At 52.4% G+C, this 17,960-nt stretch overlaps 1 protein-coding gene across 1 annotated transcript in view; it reads right to left on the reverse strand.

Moving 5' to 3' along the window:
• Positions 1-14,139: 14,139 nt before the first annotated feature.
• Positions 14,140-17,960, reverse strand: part of LOC100656347 (guanylate cyclase D-like) — a 41,841-nt gene continuing 38,020 nt past the window's right edge. The window contains 1 exon segment of the mRNA XM_064289516.1: positions 14,140-14,248. Coding sequence (XP_064145586.1) covers positions 14,140-14,248 — 109 coding nt within the window.

A 17,960-nucleotide genomic window follows, 5' to 3' on the forward strand; every position in this document is an offset into this window, starting at 1 on the left:
GGTCATTCCAGCTGACCCAAACCAAGCCCCCCTTTGGGCCCTGGTGCTCCATCTGATCAAAGGGAACCTCAGTTTGCCTGTCCTTCAAGTGGAGAAGATAGTTGCCACTTCTCAGGTTGGTGCCAGAACGAAGTGTAATGGGGTGAGCCTGGGGCCTGCACCCATGTCCTTGTCCAAGGGGACAAATATCCAGGGAAGTGTCTTGCAGCAGCCCTTCAGCTCAGGTAGAACATGACTGAGTTGGATTCAGGCAGTTCCTGGGCTCGCCTGCCCCACCCTGCTCCAGGCCCAGGCCGGCTGAGTGCCACCTCACCCTTTCCTTCCTGGAGCTGCCGCCAAGTAGAAACTGCTGGCCCAGAGCTTTGCTGAGGCTGGGGCAGGGCAGGGCTGGAGCTCTGTCAGGCTGGAGGTGAGTGGCCCACCTTGCATACCCCCCACACCAAAGGCTGTGGTTGTGGTTAGTTAGATCATGGGGTTTCACCTCACTCATTGCCCGGATGGGGCTCCCCAGGAGTTGGAAACAGGTGGGCAACCAAGTGTGCCCACCCACTGCAGATACCTCTTGGGACTAGGGGCCCTAAAAGCCGGGAACCCCACATGCTCGGCACCCATTCTTTTATCACTTCACTTCTTCAGCAGTCTTGTTGCTGTGTGACTTTTGGCAGGTTGTGTGACCTTTCTGACCTCAGTTTTCTCATCTGCAAAGTGAAAATGATAATAGCACCTAAGATCCTGGCTTGTTGTGAAGATCAATGCGACCACAACATGTTTAAAGTACCTGGTCAGAAGCCTGGCCCCTGGTACTTGCTCAGTAACCATGACCTCCTTTCCTGGGGGCCCCTGGGTAGCTGGTGAATGAAAATGTCCAGTGCCCGCCCTTGTGGAGCTCCCAGACCAGAGGGGAGGCAGATGAGAACACAGAGGATGACTAGTGCCCAGGGGACTCGAAGGCAAAGTCTGCAAGACTGAGATCGAGTCTGCAGCTCTGAAGGAGGAGGGGGTAGGTGGGAATGAGCAAGGCTGGATTTACTTGGTAACCCGTTGTGGAAGGGGGCACTCTTTTAAAGGCTAGGAAGGCCAAGTTTCTACCCAGTGTTGCTCAGCCCCCGCTTGCATACCTCCAGGAGTAGGGAGTTCTGGACATGCCACCCAGGGACAGTTCAGACTTCACAGTGTTGGTGTCTTTGTCAAAATGCTTCCTCTCTGCCAGTGAGGATAGGAGGCACATCTGTTTCAGAGATGTGAAAACCCTCTCAGGCACCAAGTAACTGATCCAAGTCAGGTCTTAAGTCTCCCTGGCAATGTTTTAGCTCAGGCCAGCATGAAGCCAAGGGTCCCACATAGGAGCAAGTGGCCCCGGAAGGCAATGATGGACATGTCCTGTGTGGCCTTGGACAAGTTACTCAACCTCTCTGAGCCTTGCTGTCCTCATCTAGCTGTAGATCTGAAGTCAGAAGGACCATGGTGCCCTAGATCCCCTATTCAGTTTCTGTTGCTCTTTGCCGAACACCCACTCTGGGCCAACCCTTCATCTCATGTGGCAAATCAGGTAAAGACAGCCACAGAAAACTTCTGGTTAGTTGTCTTTACTTTCAGTGACTACAAGGAAATTGAGGTTCAGAGAGGTTAAGTAACTGGCCCATGTCACACAGCTTTGGAGCTAATAATTGAACCCAAGTCTCCTGCCTCCTGGGCCAGATCCTGGTGCAAAGGTATGGCCTTTCTCACCCCGTACCCCTGCTCAGTACTCATGTGGGCCCTTGGGAGTCAGGGAGTTCCCTTATCAGCCCCTATTGGGGCCCTGCCTTCTGGGGCAGAACCTTGGGTTCCCCATTTCTTCCCCTGCCCACTTTCCCCTGACTCCCTAGGGCAGCTGGACTTAGGCCAAACTAGCTATAGGCCACCTCCCGGAAGGACAATAGGAGAGGGAAAGAAATGTTGCTGGTGTCAGCTTTAGGGAGTGTGAGCCAAAAGCCATCAGATGCTTGGGGAAACAAATGTTTATAGACACTGTGATTGTCCTGCACTCTGAGGAATAGCTGATCTGTTTAATGGGAATGAGGGCTTGCAGGACCAGGCCTGGTGCCACGCATTCTACTTGAGCTAGCTCCTCCTCACAGCCATCCAACCAGGGGAGTACTGTCATTGCCCCTGTTTTATAGAAGAGGGACTGAAGTTCAGAGGGATCCTGGGGCTTGCCCATAGTCACACAGCTAACCGACATTCTCATCCTAGTCCTCAGACCCCAAGGCCCTCATGTGTGTCCAGAGACTTGCTTGGCTGGTTTTCTGTTCTCAGTGAGTGCGAGTCACTCATCACTGAGGCACTTGGAGTGACCAAGATAGAGAAGCATGTGCTGGTGAGGCCTCATGTAGCCCTCGGCCACCGCACAGGAGGCTCCTGGCTCTGATTCTGGTCAGTGAGAGCAGGGGCTGAGAGGCCTAGAGGCTCCTGGAGGCCCCGAGGGAGAGGGGGGAGATGTCAGATGAGAAAATTTGAGACTGGGTGAACCAGGCAGGGCAGGATCAGAAGCGTTTCCCCAGCTTTAGTCTGTGCTGAGCCTCGGACCATGAAACCGCAGCTCTCTGCAGTGCTCAGGCTGCTGGGAAACTGAGGGTTTGTCCCATGAGCCACACAACTTTCTTTCTCGTTTTAACCATTTGACGGTTAAACCTGATGCCCCCTTTTCTTGATGATCCAGGGTTATCGGTATGGGCTTTGGTATGATCTGTGATGTCATAAAGTGTAATCTCCAAGTTAACAGCAGCAACAAAAGCCAAGCCCAGGGTGAGGCAGCCGCCAACATGTTAGTGCCCCGTAGGCAACATTAATCGGGGCCAAGCACCCAGGACAGAGGAAGCAAGGCTGCCCATTGGGGACCGCTGTGCCACAAGGGAGCTGGACAACCTTGTGCAAGTCATTCTCCCCTCTCAGTCTCAGCTATCTCATCAGTAAAATGGGGACAGTCATTTTGTCAACCCCAAGGTGTCGTTGAGGGAATGTGGTGAGATGATGGGTGTGGTGATGATTTGACACTGGAAAGCCAAATGGAGTAGGGGTTGGGTCAGTGTGGCTGTTGCTTTGTTTTCCTGGCTTGAAAGTCAGTGACTGACTGAGGGACCTGTTGGAAACTAGAGTATCCAGTGACAGGAGCCCATGACTGGTGAGTCCACGGAGGCCTGACTGAGGGACCAAGAGGAGGGCTGAGTCTGGGGGACTCTAGAGCTGCAGGCTCGGTGGGCCTGGGGCAGAGGTAGGCCCTGGGCTCCTCAGGCAGGGCCTAGCTCCCATAAGGGGGAGGGCTGTGGCCCATGGTGAGTATACTCTGGCTCCTGGCAGGGATTCCCTGGAAGTCCCTTCCTAACTCTAGGACTGAGACTCTGAGTTGCTCCTGGTTCCTCACTGCACTGAGTCCCTACCAGGCTTCGGGCTCCCACCTTCCTCAGGGTGCTCAGGGCCCCCAGACCTGGCAGGGCATTCAGAAACTGGCTTCCATGTGCTAGGTATCCCCACAGGTAATGATCACTTCCTGAAGCTTCAGAGAATCCTGCTGGCTTCCTCTACTTCCACTCTGGGAATGCCAGCAAATTCTAAGCCCTGAGAAGGTGAGGACATGGCCTGAGGTCACACAGTGGCTGAGGATAGGACTCGCCTCACTCCACCCTACTTTCTTTCACACACCTCAGATGAGGTTACTCTCGGGTTCACACAGCAACCTCCTCTGAGGTTTAATCCAATTGTTCTCAAACTTTAGCAATTATTGGGATCCTTGAGGGCTTGTTAAAACGGATTGCTGGGCCCCAGCTCAGAGGGTCAGCTTCTGTAGGTCTGTGGTGAGCCCGGGGAATCTGCATCTTGAGCTAACTCCCAGGTGGAACTGATGCTGCCAGTCTGCCAACCACCCTTTGAGAAGTGCTGGTCCAGGGACTAAAGGACCTCACTGGAAGACAGCACTGTGGCTGTGATGGTGTGGTGGGGGTAGGCGGGGAGGCAGCTGGGCTCTGTGGGGAGGCGAGTTCAAGTCCTAGCTCTGGCTCTTACAGCTGTGCAGTCTTCGTCTCTCTGAGCCTCCATTTCTTCATCCATGAAATGGAAATAACAGGAGCCCCTCCCTCACTGAGATGTAGACATGAAAGAATTAAATGTAAAGGTTGTCGTTTACAGGGTTGTTACTGTTACTTACCATGAGTGAAATCTGATGGCCAGGGTGAAGCCTCTTTGTGCTTTCAAGTTGCAAAGGGGACCAGCTGGACCAGACAGGTTTCTAATACAGCTTTACACAGATATGATCATTATTATTACTATTACCATTTTACAGATGAGGAAACCCAGAGAGGTTAAGTAATTACTCGAGCTTGCACAGCTAGTACGGATGAGTTTAAGCAGTGGAGCTCCAGTGCCTACCCCCTTAATACTGTGTTGTATTATCACTCAGTGGAGCAGATAATCTAAAAACGCTTTAAACTTGTCCATGACAGGCACCGTGTATGTTGTTAGGTGCCGTAGTGTTGATTTTTGATTTACAGTGAGTGACCCCATGTGACAGAGTACAACTGCCCTCAAGGGTTTCCTAGGCTGTAATCTTTATGGGAGAAGATCTCCAGGTCTTTTCTCCCACGGAGCCTCTGGATGAGTTCAAACAGCTGACCTCTCAGTTAGTAGCCGAGCACTTACTCATCACGCCATCCCGGGGGTCCCTGTGTTGTACATAGAGTTGCATTTTCTTCTCTCTTGGGTGGGATGAGGAGAGCTGTGAAGGAGGAGAGAGTGGAGGAAGAGAAGCAGCCCAGGTTTCAAACATTGGATTCCCATCTTCACTGTACCACTCACTGCTGTGTGACTTTGGGCTAGTGGCCTCACCTCTCTGAACCCCTCCGTCTCTGTAAAGTCAGAGCAGTGATAGACGACTAGGACTGCATGAAGTGTGAGCTCGTTGGTGTCAAGTGCCCGCCTGTGGTGCTCCCCCAGTCACTAGCACTACTTGTGATTCTTGGAGGTGGTATCAGCATTTTTGTGGCAGCAGCTTTAGTTTCTTCAGGCTGGTTTACTTCAGGGAGAGGGTGAAGTGGTTTGTGAAGCTTCCCCTGAAGGGGCCTGCCAAAAATGTAGCTGTGGGAGTGAGACCTGGGTGAGAATAGGAGCTATTCCCATTCTGCAGGAGGGAAGGTGGAGGCCCTCAGAGGAGCGGTGAGGGGGTGGACACCCGGGCACACCCAGCTCTCATTCGGGGGGTCCTCTGAGGGGCAGACTACTCTAACCCCATCACACTGCCTTTCTACTCACGACCATAGGGTCTTCCTAGAGTACTTAAGTACTGGCCTTTGTGGCGGGGGAGCTGAGTCTCCAGAGAGGCATAAGCAGCCGGAGGTCACACAGCCAGGAGGTGGCCAAGTGGGGGCTCCGCCCCTCCTTGTGGCCTTGGGCTGTCACACCTTGACATTCCTCCACCTGCTCACTTCAGCCATACACACATGCTCCCCCAGACACAATGCACCTACAAAAACACACCTACACAGACGTACACCCACACAGCACACACACACCCTTCGTGTAGACCTTCATAGACAACACATAACACACAAGGCCACAACTCACAGAAACGACACCTAGTGCCTTCGAGTCGATTCCAACTCATAGCAACCCTATAGGACAGAGTAGAACGGCCCCACACAGTTTTCAAGCAGTGCCTGGTGAATTTGAACTGCTGACCTTTTGGTGAGCAGCGGTAGCACTTAACCACTATGACACCAGGGTTTCCCGCAAAAAAACGACAAGCACACACAAACGTCATGCAAAAATTTTACACAGGCATATACACCATCCACAAACATTTCACAGAGACACCCTCAGAAGTCTTTTTAAAAAAATTTTTTATTGTGCTTTAAGTGAAAGTTTACAAATCAAGTCAGTCTCTCATAAAAAAATTTCTATACACCTTGCTATATACTCCTAGTTGCTCTCCCCTTAATGAGACAGCACACTCCTCCTCTCCACCCTGTATTCCCTGTGTCCATTCAGCCAGCTTCTGTCCCCCTCTGCCTTCTCATCTCCCCTCCAGACAGAAGCTGCCCACATAGTCTCATGTGTCTACTTGATCCAAGAAGCCCACTCCTCACCCATATCATTTTATGTCTTATAGTCCTTTCCAATCCCTGTCTGAAGAGTTGGCTTTGGGAATAGTTCCTGTCTTGGGCTAACAGAAGGTCTGGGGACCATGGCCGCCAGGATTCCTCTAGTCTCAGTCAGACTGTTTAGTCTGGTCTTTTTACTAGAATTTGAGGTCTGCATCCCACTGCTCTCCTGCTCCCTCAGGGGTTCTCTGTTGTGTTCCCTGTCAGGGCAGTCATCAGTTGTAGCCGGGCACCATCTAGTTCTTCTGGTCTCAGGCTGAGGTAGTCCCTGGTTTATGTGGTCCTTTCTGACTCTTGAGCTCATAATTACCTTGTGTCCTTGGTGTTCTTCATTCTCCTTTGCTCCAGCTGGGTTGAGACCAATTGATGCATCTTAGATGGCCGCTTGCTAGTGTTTAAGGCCCTAGACGCCACTCACCAAAGTGGGCTCCAAAGTCTTATAGTCACCACACACACCACACAAAGACACTCCCTGGATAAACTCAACTCTCATATATGTGCTACAGGAGTCCCTGGGTGAGGCAAAATGTTAACATGCTCAACTGTTAACCCACAAGTTGGAGGTTGGAGGTTCAAGCCCACCCAGAGGTGCCTCCGAAGAAAGGCTGGAGATATACTTCTGGAAAATCAGCCGTTTAAGAGGCACAGTTCTACTCTGACACACGTGGGGTCTCCGTGAGTTAGAGTAGACTCGACAGCAATCGGTTTTTAGTGGTGCCTATGCTAAAACCCAGTGCTCTCCAGTCAGCTGTGACTCATAGCGACCCCACAGGCTTTCCAAGGCTGTCAGTCTTTACAAAAGCAGGCTGCCACATCTGTCTGCCACAGAGCCACTGGTGGTTTCAAACCTCTGACCTGTCAGTTAGCGGTCGAGTGCTTTAACCACTGCACAACCAGGTCCCCTTTGGTATATACACCACACACAAAACACATCACAAACATGCCCATTTGGTACACATGATGTACATGCACATCTGTATCTCCCGCATAGACATCCACAGCCACACACATACCGTACAATGGCACACCATCAGCTCCCATCCCATACCTTCAGTGAAGACTTGAAATCCCCAGCCTCCCCAGCCCTGCACACGCACAGCAGGCAGTGCATGGAAGGGCCTGTCTGTGTGTGTGCTGTGCTCAGATACAGACCCGAGTGCACACATGGCCACACACTCATCTGCTAGCGGGAACTAGGCTGCAGTCGCGCACTGCTCATGACCCTGATTTTCCCAAAAGCAGACCACACACGAGCCGAGGGACTTTGACTAGGGCTAATGTCCTGGGGTATAAAAAGGGAAGAAGGGGAAAGGACACAGTTTGTCCTAAATAAGTCAGACAGACTACCATGGCCTCCTAGGGATCCCATGATTCATCTAGACAGGATGCTGTGAATTCAAGGCTCCAGCTTACCAGACCCAGGAGCTCAGAGGCTGGCTGGGCCTCTGGAGTGCAGAGGCCTGGGCCTGCCTCCTGAGAGGTGGGTGCTGGGCTCTGTCCCCAACGCCAAGCTCTCTGGGCTGGAAGCTCAGAAGTGAGGCATTTGGCCCTGAGGACTGCTGGCACTCTGGCCTCTTCTGAGCTGTGTGACTTCTGCCTGCTTGTCTGCCCTTTCCCTGTGGGCTGGCAGGCAGGAGACCTGCATGTGAGGCCTGAACCCAACTCCTAGAACCCAACTCACCCCTGCCTGCATCAGTGCTGCTGGGCCTTCTGGTGGAGGGGCTGCCCTTCCTCCCTGCAGATGATGGATCCCACCCCTCCTGCCTCCTCTGGAGCTTTCTAGGCCACCCCTCTCTCTGCTGTTCTCCCATCAGCATGGACACTCCCCAATTTCACAAACCCTTCCTGGCCTCCCTTCTCCCCTCCAGCTGTTGCTCCACCCTCTCTTCTCCCCTTAGCCAGACCTGCCAAGGGACCTGTCTACTCTTGCTCTCTCCACTCCTCTGACTTCCTCTACCGTCACCATCCCTGTCATTCTACCATGGTCATCAGTGGCCTCCATGTCCGTCTGTAACTGCTGCAGACATAACACTCTTCTGTCCTCAGCGCCTTGGTCACTTGGCTGCACTCTTCCCAGTTGCCCACTCCCTGCTTTTCTCATCACCCTCTTTCCTGGGCCTTGGTGACCCCTCTCCTGGTTCTCATCTCACCTCTCCAGCATCTCCTTCTAGATCCTTTCTCTGGCTCCTCCTCTTCCATCTGATCTTTAAATGTGGAAGCTCGTGGGTCTCCCTCCCCCTTCAGCCCTTGACTTTTTTCTCCCCTCCACTCCTCCTCCTAGGAGAGCTTCCTGCCCAGGGTCTCCCTTTCCTGTCCATCCAGTTAGCCTCCGCGTGGCAGCCAGATGGAGTCTCTCAAAACACAGATTTGACCAGGTCACTCCTCTGCTTAAAACCCTTTGAAGGCCCTGGGGGGCCAAACACACAGCACACTTCCCACTTTCCTGTCTGTTTTACTGCTCAGGGGGCCAGCTTCCCTATCACACATCCACGTCCATCCCGTCATCTCCTCCCTCCTTTCCTGCACTCTCCTAGCCCTGCTCAGTCATCTCTTCCTTTCTCCCCCCTCTCTCCCTTTCTCCCTTTCCCCATCTCTCTCTCTCTCTCCATCTCATTTAGAGTTGCCAGAGGTAAGAGCTATAGGATCTAGCTTGTGGGGCCCCATGCTGAAAAACAGAAGCTGATCCCATGAGCCCACTGACTGAGGGGCTCTTCATGTCTGTGCTGCTGAAGCCAGGAGGCCGAGAGAGAGGAGACTGTGGGTGAAGGAGTGAGAAAAACACCCTCCTCAGCCGCCCATGGGTGCCCTGGTGGTGCAGCGGTTAAGTACGTGGCTGCTAACTGAAAGGTGGGAGGTTCAAACCCACTCTCAGGCCTCATGGGAGAAAGAAGTGCAGATCTGCTCCTACAAAGATTAAAACCCAAAAACCAAACCTGTTGCCGTTCAGTTGATTCCGACTCATAGCAACCCTATAGGACAGAGTAGAACTGCTCCACAGGGTTTCCAAGGCTGTAATCTTTACAGAATCAGACTGCCACATCTTTGTCCCACAGACTGGCTGGTGGGTTCAAACCGCCAACCTTTCGTTCAGCAGCTGAGCACTTAACCACTGTGCCACCAGGGCTACAGCCTAGAAAGCCCTATGGGGCAGTTTTACTCTGTCACGTGGGATTGCCTTGAGTCAAAATCAACTCGATGGCATCTAACAACAACAATGGATGCCCTCAGCAGGAGTCGTGAAGATAGCCGGGGCAGGTCTGACTCAGCCCTGGGCTCCTGGGCCACCTGGGTTAATTGGCTTCTCTGTTTAGTTCACTGTCCCACTGCCCACCTACACTGTGGTCCCCACCTTGACCTCTGTCCACAGCACACTCTGGCAACTGCCCCACTCAGCTCTTCCATCTGCCATCCAGACACCTGGTCCTTGGCCATAGTTCACCGGGGTCCTGGCCTCACTTGCCTTCTCCTCCAGACCTCACCTCAGATGTCACCCCATTTGCATTCACTAGGCCCCAACCTGCCCCCGGTGACTGAGGCTGTCACTGTGTGTGCATCATATTTTTCCATGTAGTATGTGACAAAAAAAAAAAAAAATTTTAGGAGCCAAGGCAGCCAGGGTAGTGGGCATGGGGGTGGAGCTTTGGAGCCTAGGTCCATTCCTGCCGCTGAATGTCAGGCGATCTTGGCTGACTGAGGCTTAGTAGCTGCATCTATAAAATGGGGAGAATAATATTTACCTTGCATGATTACAGTAAGGATTAAATTGCAGATATTCCACATGTATTCATTCCCTCTCTTTTCAGTGAAATAAAGATCTTCTCATGGGCTGCCCACAGGGAGAGCCTTGAAGATAACCTGCCCAGAGTCTGGGAAGGCCTGAGTCAGCCCTTTAGGAGGCTCCTGGGCCTTTTATCAATCTTGTAGCTGCTATTGGGTAATGAGGACTAAAGCGGGAAGCTGAACTGGGGTGCTGGTTGGCTTGGGACAAAGCGGGGGAGAGGACTCTGAGAGCGAGAACCAAGAGGCGTAAAGCAGTTTTTGAAGTTCAACTGCATGATACGATGTGCAATGTCGCTCTCTCCCCTGCCTCCCAGGAAATCTTCAGCAACATCTGTTTCTCACGGGGTGTGGTTTTAGAGCTGCGTGAAGGTGCTGGGTGTGAGCTCACGGTGGACACACTGGGGGAACAGTGTACGTAGTAACAGTGGCCCTCTAGAAATGGGCTGAGGGGGTCATTGTGATGGTCCTCAAACTGAAAGGAATTTGCACCTGGACACGATGGTGACAGAAGAAGCTTAAAACTTCCAGGTGTTGGGGAGGGGGGTGTTATAACTATTCATAGGAATCTTTGCATAATAAAAATCCTCTAGGTTGAAAGGGGATGTCTGAGCAATTTGAGAGGACAAGATTGGACAAGACATGAGGGTGGGAAAGGGCTAGGCAGCCAAGGGAGAGGGTGGGGTGAGTTGGCAAGAGCTCCATGGTCAAGGGCCTCAACTATCAGGCCAGGAGGCTGAGGCGGGGGGAGCATGCTGGTGGAAGGTGACATGGTGTGTCTGGACTTCACATAAAGACTCTGGGGACAGGACGGACCCATGGGAAATGGAGGCAGGCCGGGCATCAAGGAGGTTGGCGCCCTCTTGGAGGACAGTGGTGATGAGGCCTGGACAAACGCAGAGACCATTGTAGTGGACTGGATGGGACTTGGTGATTGATCATGGGGGTTGGGGGAGGGGTGTCATGGGAAGGAGAGGGAAAAAGGGTGACCGCTCCTAGTTCTGGACCAGGGGACAGGGCAGAGCACAGTCAGGGTGAGCCATGGTTCATCGGGGAGATGCTCAGCAGGCAGCTGGATCCTAGAAGGAGGGGTTTCAGTCAGGAGAAGAAGAGAGAATTGCCCTGAAGACCTCACTCTCTGGATTATAGAATGGGGGTAGTTATACCTACCTTCCAGGAGAGGGTGTGAGCCTGTGTGAGCCAATGTCCAGGAAGCCACTTTATCAATGACTGCGCATGACCTTTGTGTTAATTAATGGAAAATGCAAATAGCTGGAGGCTATTCAAACCTTTGAAACATGCTGACATGGGCAGGGTCCTTTGAATGAGGAGAGGACATTTGAGACTTACTGTTCTCACTGTCCTTCAGTCATCGGGGTGGTTTCCCCAAGCAAGACTCCTCCATGGGGTGGGGTCCCACTATCACCATGTGGATCACATCCTCCCTTCGCTGGCTGGGGCCTGCCGGCTGGGGAGGAACCCCAGGAATCTCCAGGGTTGCTGGAGGGACTCCTGGTTCTCTCTGAACAACTTGCCTGCCCCCTAGTGGATTTCTGAAGAATCTTTGGGTTTATGAACCGCCTTGGAAGGGGACCTTGGAGATTCAGTCCCACCCTGTCCATATGTCCTGAGGATCAGCCAGCAGGAGTGGCTTGTACAAGGAAGCCCAGGGGCAGAGCTGGGACAAGAGGTGGTATGGCTGACTCTCAGGAAAAAACACGGGCTTAGGTGTCCCAAGAGAACTTCAGCTCTACCCCACGACCAGTCTGGCTCCTCACAGGGCCTTGCTTCCTCACTCGTCAATGGGGATGGTGGCACCCACTTCCTATGGCTGCGAGGACAGCTCCCCAAGATTCTGCACACCATAGGTGCTCAGCACAAGTGGCACCCCCCCCCCAATCCCTGCACCTCCCTCATCAGTGTGGACTCCGCTCCAACAGCTCTAATCTGGATTTTTATGCATATGGATTTCCTTAAAGTGAAGTTTACCTGCCACCATACAGCCTCCCCCATCTCCCCACCCTATTCTGTGTCTTAATCCCACTGACCTTCACTACCCAAGTCTGTGCCCAACCTTGTGCCAGAGGCTGGGGTCACAGACAGAGAGCTTAGATCCACCCCTGCCCTCAGGAAGCCCCCAGACACAGGGCGTGTGGTCAGTGCTAGCATGGGTAGCCAGGGGCTGAGGGGTGGGGAAAGGCTTCAGGGAAGTCTCACTGGAGGAGATGGCAGAGGAGCTGAGGCTTGAACGGTGAAGAGGAGTTGGCCAGAAGGGGAGGGAAGCAGATGGGCAGGGACAGAGCACTCCAGGCTGATACAGGGGTTGGAGGGGAAAGTGCCCATCGCAGTGTGAGGGACCGAGGTGCAGACAGACAAGGCAGTGAGGAGAGCCCATGGCTCGCACAGCACCGCCAAGGCCAGGCATGCAGGATCCTGTCTAAGCAGTAGGCTAACTAAGTCCAGATGCAGAGAACAGCAGAGGAGAAGCTAGGCTGGAGACCACAGGAGCTGGCCCTGCAGGAGGGGAGATTGTTCGTGAAAGGCCTCTGGGCCAACTTGGAGTCAGTTGTTCATTCATTTGTTTGTTCATCTATTCAACCTCCCAGTGCATGCCTCTTGCTGGGCATTGGACCAAAGCAATGAACTAGACAAGGCTCTTGCCATCAAGGGGGTTCAAGCATGGAAACTACTAATTACATACAGAGGAGGGTTGGGAAAGTTTTAAAGAGGAGGTGGCTTTTTAGTTGCACTTTAAAGGATGTGTAGGAATCACCAGATGGGAAAAAGATATAAGAACATCCAGGTAGAGAAAACAGCTAGAGCAAAGGTGTGGCACCCTGAGGGGCTTGGGGAAGAGTAAGCAGCCTCTTGTGGCCAGAGAATTGGGTGTGTAGGGTGCAGATGAAGTAGGATTAGAGTGTGTAGGACCTTGGTTGACACATGTGTGTACATATACATGCACACACATGCCCACATAGATGTCCACACGCATGCGCCCCATGCACACATGCACATACATGCACACACGTGTACATGAACATATACCACACACAGAAGCAGCTGAGCCTCTGTGGGTGCTGCCCCAGATGAAACATTTCCCAAAGACCCTCCTGTTTGAAATTTCAGTGACAGCTCTCCCCTCCTGAGGGGTCTTTTGAAGAAGGATAAGTTTGTTTAGGGCTTAACCTGCCCTCATGGCCCCCAGTCCTCTCCCCTCAGCCTGGGAAATGAATCCCACATGCAGCCTGATCTCCCCGCTCTGAAATCACCAGCGGGTCTTTGGTGAGCACTCTTTGATGTCGGAAGCCAGTTTAATGAGTTGGTTGTGGTTTTTTTTTCCTGTAAGACAGAAGTCTCATTTTACTGAGAGCCAAGAAATTCTTACCCCCTCCTCCCCTGTCCTGAGGTTCTGGGAACCCAAGGCCTGAACTCTCAGCACAGTGCTCACAGATACCCAAACGCTTAGGCTTGCAAGGGAAGAAAGGTGGCCAAGGAGGCCGCACACTCGGAGTTTTCTGTGGGCCAGGCCCTATGTTAGGGACTTTTTTTTTTTTTTTTTTTATTGTGCTTTACGTGAAAGTTTACATATCAAGTCAGTCTCTCATACAAAAACTCACGCACACCTTGCCATATACTCCTAATTGCTCTCCCTCTACTGAGATAGCACAGTACTTCCCTCCACTCTCTCCTCGTGTCCATTCGGGTAGCTTCTGGCCCTGTTAGGGACTTTTTAAATCCTCTCCACACCCATTTTTGAGATGACAAAACAGGCTTCGAGAAGGGATGTGACATGAGCAGGTAGCCGGGCTAAGCCCAGAGCCCTCGTATGCCGGATTCAGCCCCTGGCCCTGTTTTTGCTTCTGCCCCGGGCTGCCAGTGACCTTCTCCCTCTGGGCTTTGGGCACCTCAGCTGTAAAATGGGGACAGTGTTCCCTGATGGGAGGAATAATTAGCTCTCCTAATAATGAGCTCTACACGTAAAAACAATTTGTCAAGAGCAAAGTGCTTTGTGACAAGAGGGAATATTTCTATTTTCATTGTTTTTCTGTCAAGAGGCGAGTTTACCCCTAAGATCCATACAGGAGCGCATCAATTAGTGTCGCTCTAGGGCACTTATTAATGAGCACCCGATTGGCCAGGGAGCTCAGTACATGAATTCTCTCAGCAGAGTGGAGCGGGAAGAAGGGGTGGGGTGTCCAGGCACGAGAGGCCCTGAGGCTGGTTCCTCTCCTCAGGGCCGGGCTGAGGCCTTTCCTGAGCACTGGGTTCCAGCCGTGCCCTGATACGCTTTGGCAAAGGCCACCTTGATTTCTTGGTTTATGAGGTCCTGCCAGGGGTCTCTGGGGAAAAGAGAGAAACAATCATAATAAAACCACCGCCACTGCTGGCAGTGAAGCCTCTCTCACTTTGTGTCTCCTGGTCCCCGCAGCAGCCCTGTCATGGGCCCATTGTGAGTTCTCTTTGAACTTTGGGGACCGAGGCTTGGAGGGGAAGTGTCCAGTCCGAGTCCACACAGTACTGACTCATCTGCATGTGCGGCTTCAAGCCCAGTGGCCTCCCAGGAGATGGGCAGTAACCCTGGCTCTGCTCCCTTCTCAGGGTTTGACCTCGGGGGGTCTGAGGCTGTGGATGAGAAGCTCTGGGACCCTCTGGGTGTTACGCAAATCCCAGGTGGGGGCTCTGGACTCCCACCCTGCAGTCACTTCTGTTTTCTCATTTGTGGACCACAAGTGTCTGGAGAAAGTTGCTGTTAGGTGCCATGGAGTCCAACTCATAGTGACCCCATGCGACAGAGTACAAGAGCAGATCCCCAGGTCTTTCCTCCTGCAGAGCTGCTGGCTGGGTTCAAACCATCGACCTTTGGGTTAGCAGCCAAGTGCTTAACTGTTGCACCAGGACACTTTGGAGAAAGGTAAACCTGGGTAATGGATTAAATTGTTTTCCCCGAAAAGATACTTTGAAGTCTTAACACCTGGTACCTGTAAATGTGACCTTGTTTGAAAACAAGGTCTTTGAGGATATTATCAGTTAACATGAAGTGGTACTGGAGTAGATGGGTCCTATTTAACAAGCAGTGTCCTTATAAAAGAGGAGAGACACAGAGTTAAAAGGCCTGATGTGAAGATGAAGCAGAGACAAGTCACACTGCAGCTGCAAGCCAAGGACCGCCTGCGGCTACCAGAAGGTGGGAGAGACAAGAAAGGATCTCCCTAGAGCCTTCAAAGAGAGCACGGCCCTGCTGACACCCTGAACTTGGACTGCTAGCCTCCAGAACTGTGAGACAATACATTTCTGTTTCCAAGCCACCCATTTTGTGGTGCTTTGGTACAGTAGCCCTAAAACCAAACCCATTGCCAGCGAGTTGATTCTGACTCATAGCGACCCTATAGGAGGGAGTAGAACTGCCCCATAGAGTTTCCAAGGAGTGCCTGGTGGATTTGAACTGCTGACCTTTCTTTGGTTAGCAGCAGGTCTTAACCACTACGCCACCAGGGTTTCCACACTAGCCCTAGGGGACTAATATAAGCTGAGGCGTTGTCTTTACACAGAGGCAGAAACAAGGCTTCACAGCACCCTGGCAGGGGGCAGGCATTTGAGAAAGGGCTGCTGTGCCAAGGCCTCTGTGGGAGGCACTCCCGTGAGCTCTGCTGCTTGGGTGGGTGAGTGGAGGGCTTTAGTCCGCTTCCCCTGATCCCTACCAGCCTCCCAAACATCCTCAAATGTAAACATTACTAATTTCTGCAAATACGGAAAACACCTCAGATGAGGATAAAAGCATCTTTAGGAAACTACTTTTTAAAGAAATCAAGCTCTAATATACAATTCAAGTAAAAATTTGGTAACTGTCTTGTGGTGCAGTGGTTAAGAGCTACAGCTGCTAACCAAAATGTCAGCAATTCGGATCCACCAGCCGCTCCTTGGAAACCCTATGGGACAGTTCTACTCTGTCCTATAGGGTCGCTATGAGTCGGAATCGACTCGATGGCAATGGATTTGGTTTGGTTTTGGTTGTGAACACAAAACAGGTTCCCCTCCAGCTGGCACTGAAAGCCCTTGGGCCATCTCCAGGTTGTGTGTGTGTCTGTCTGTGATCTCATCTCCAGGCACGTGGCGGGGCATGTGATGTTGTTCCGTGCATGTGTGTATCCGATGCTCATAATGAGTGTTGTGTGTGTGTGCGTGTGTGTGCATGTGTGTACCTCTGTGAGCTCTCTGAGTCCATGTATCTTGATGGATGCAAGGGTTCTCCCCTGCCGGCCTGGAGGCCTGGGAAGCTACCAAGTCAAGCGGTGCTCGCTAGACCTAATCTCCATTCTTCTCCCTCATGAGCCAAGAAGATGAAAACATCTCTAGCACTTTCTAAAATTTCTGTCCAGGAGTGGAAAAGTCATCAGCTGAGGGAGCTGGAGATGACAAATGGCTGCCAGACCCCTAGTTCCCAGTCCCAGGATGGGGTGGGCTGGGAGCGTTGGAAGCTGGGCTTCCCACCGCCTGCACAGAGCCCTGCTGGTACACAGAAGACTCAGCAGCTAACATTCCCTGTATGCTGGGCACTGATGGACTGCCTGGCCCACCAGCCATCTGGGATATCACGAAGCTTATATGGGCAGGAGAAAGCGCCATAAATGTATCAACAAGAAATACCAGGCTGTGGATAATTTCATGTGCTGTGGAAACCACAAGGAGCCCTGGTGGTGCAACAGTTAAGTGCTCAGCTATTGACTGAAGGGTTGGTGGTTTGAACCCATCCACCTACTCCAAGGGAGAAAAACCTGAAGATGACAGCCTAGAAAACCCTATGGGGCAGTTCTACCCTGTCACATGGGGTCACTATGAGTCGAAAATCAACTTGATGGCAACCAACAACAATACAGAGATGACAGCGCTGGGAGATGGGCTAGAGGATGACAACTGAGGTGGACTCAGTTTAGCATCTGAGTCCTGCATGCCAGGAGGGACTAGGCCTGCAAACATCAGAGGCAGAGCATCCCAGGTCCAGAGGACAACAAGAGTAAAGGCCCTGGGGTGGGAAACAGCTCAGCATGTTTTAAGAACAGTGCAGAGGGCCAGGATCAGGTGGTGAGCAGGGGCAGGTGGTAAGCAAAATAAGGCAGCAGGGAGGGAAGAGGCCAGACCCCGCACGGCCCTTCAGGCTGTGTGAAACGTTCAAGCTTTAGCCTAAGAGCAGTGGGGAGACACAGGAGATGTTCAGCAGGGAACTGTCAGACATACTGACAGATTAGATGGAGCAGGTGTCAAGAGACAGCGACCAGGACAGCATTTGACTGGATGGCCATACCTGCACTGAAGAAAACTCTGGAGAAGGACTAGGTTGTTCAGGTGGACCCAGTGGACTTGAGGTGCTTGAGAGCTCCATAAGGAATCATGGAGGGGGTGACATAAGCTACACGGCTCTGGGGATCGTGGCCCCGATAACATGATGGGGGCCTAGATAGTAAGGGAAGGTCCGGGTGTGGCTGAGGCAGCAATGACAGGGAAGGAGGACCGTGGGGGTGAGGAGAGGAGCTAGCGAAGGAGACTGAGGCAATCGAGTGGGAAAGGAGGCAGCACCGCCGGGGAGTTGTGAGAGGCCTGGCTGGGGAAGAGCGTGTTTCTAGGAAGAGGAGGGAAGGGGAAATGTGACTGAGCAGTCAGGTTGAGAATTGACATTGCCCATGGGTCTAGTGACATAGATGGAGGTCACTGGTGACCTTCCTAGCAGCTGGCTGTGCTGGTGAGGGTGGGAGTCAGACTGCAGGGGTAGAGGAGGGAGTGGGTGTGAGGAAGTGAAGTCAGTGTTGGCAGCCACCTTCTGAGAAATGTAGCTGTCAAGTGGGGTGGGGGGCTGGGGCCTTCAAAGTCAAAGGAGGGCTGTGTGATCACAGGGTGCCAGGCAGATGCAGGGAGGAGAGGACTGGGATGTAAGAGAATGGGGCAAAAAGGACCATAGTCCATTCTACTGGGAAGTGGGTAGGGGGAGGCCACGGCTGCTGTGACACCTGGGATGAGAACTGGACTCTAACATAGTCGCTGGAAGGGCCTTTGGAGCCA

Source organism: Loxodonta africana, chromosome 7 (genome assembly GCF_030014295.1).
Source record: "Loxodonta africana isolate mLoxAfr1 chromosome 7, mLoxAfr1.hap2, whole genome shotgun sequence".
Lineage (NCBI taxonomy): Eukaryota > Metazoa > Chordata > Mammalia > Proboscidea > Elephantidae > Loxodonta > Loxodonta africana.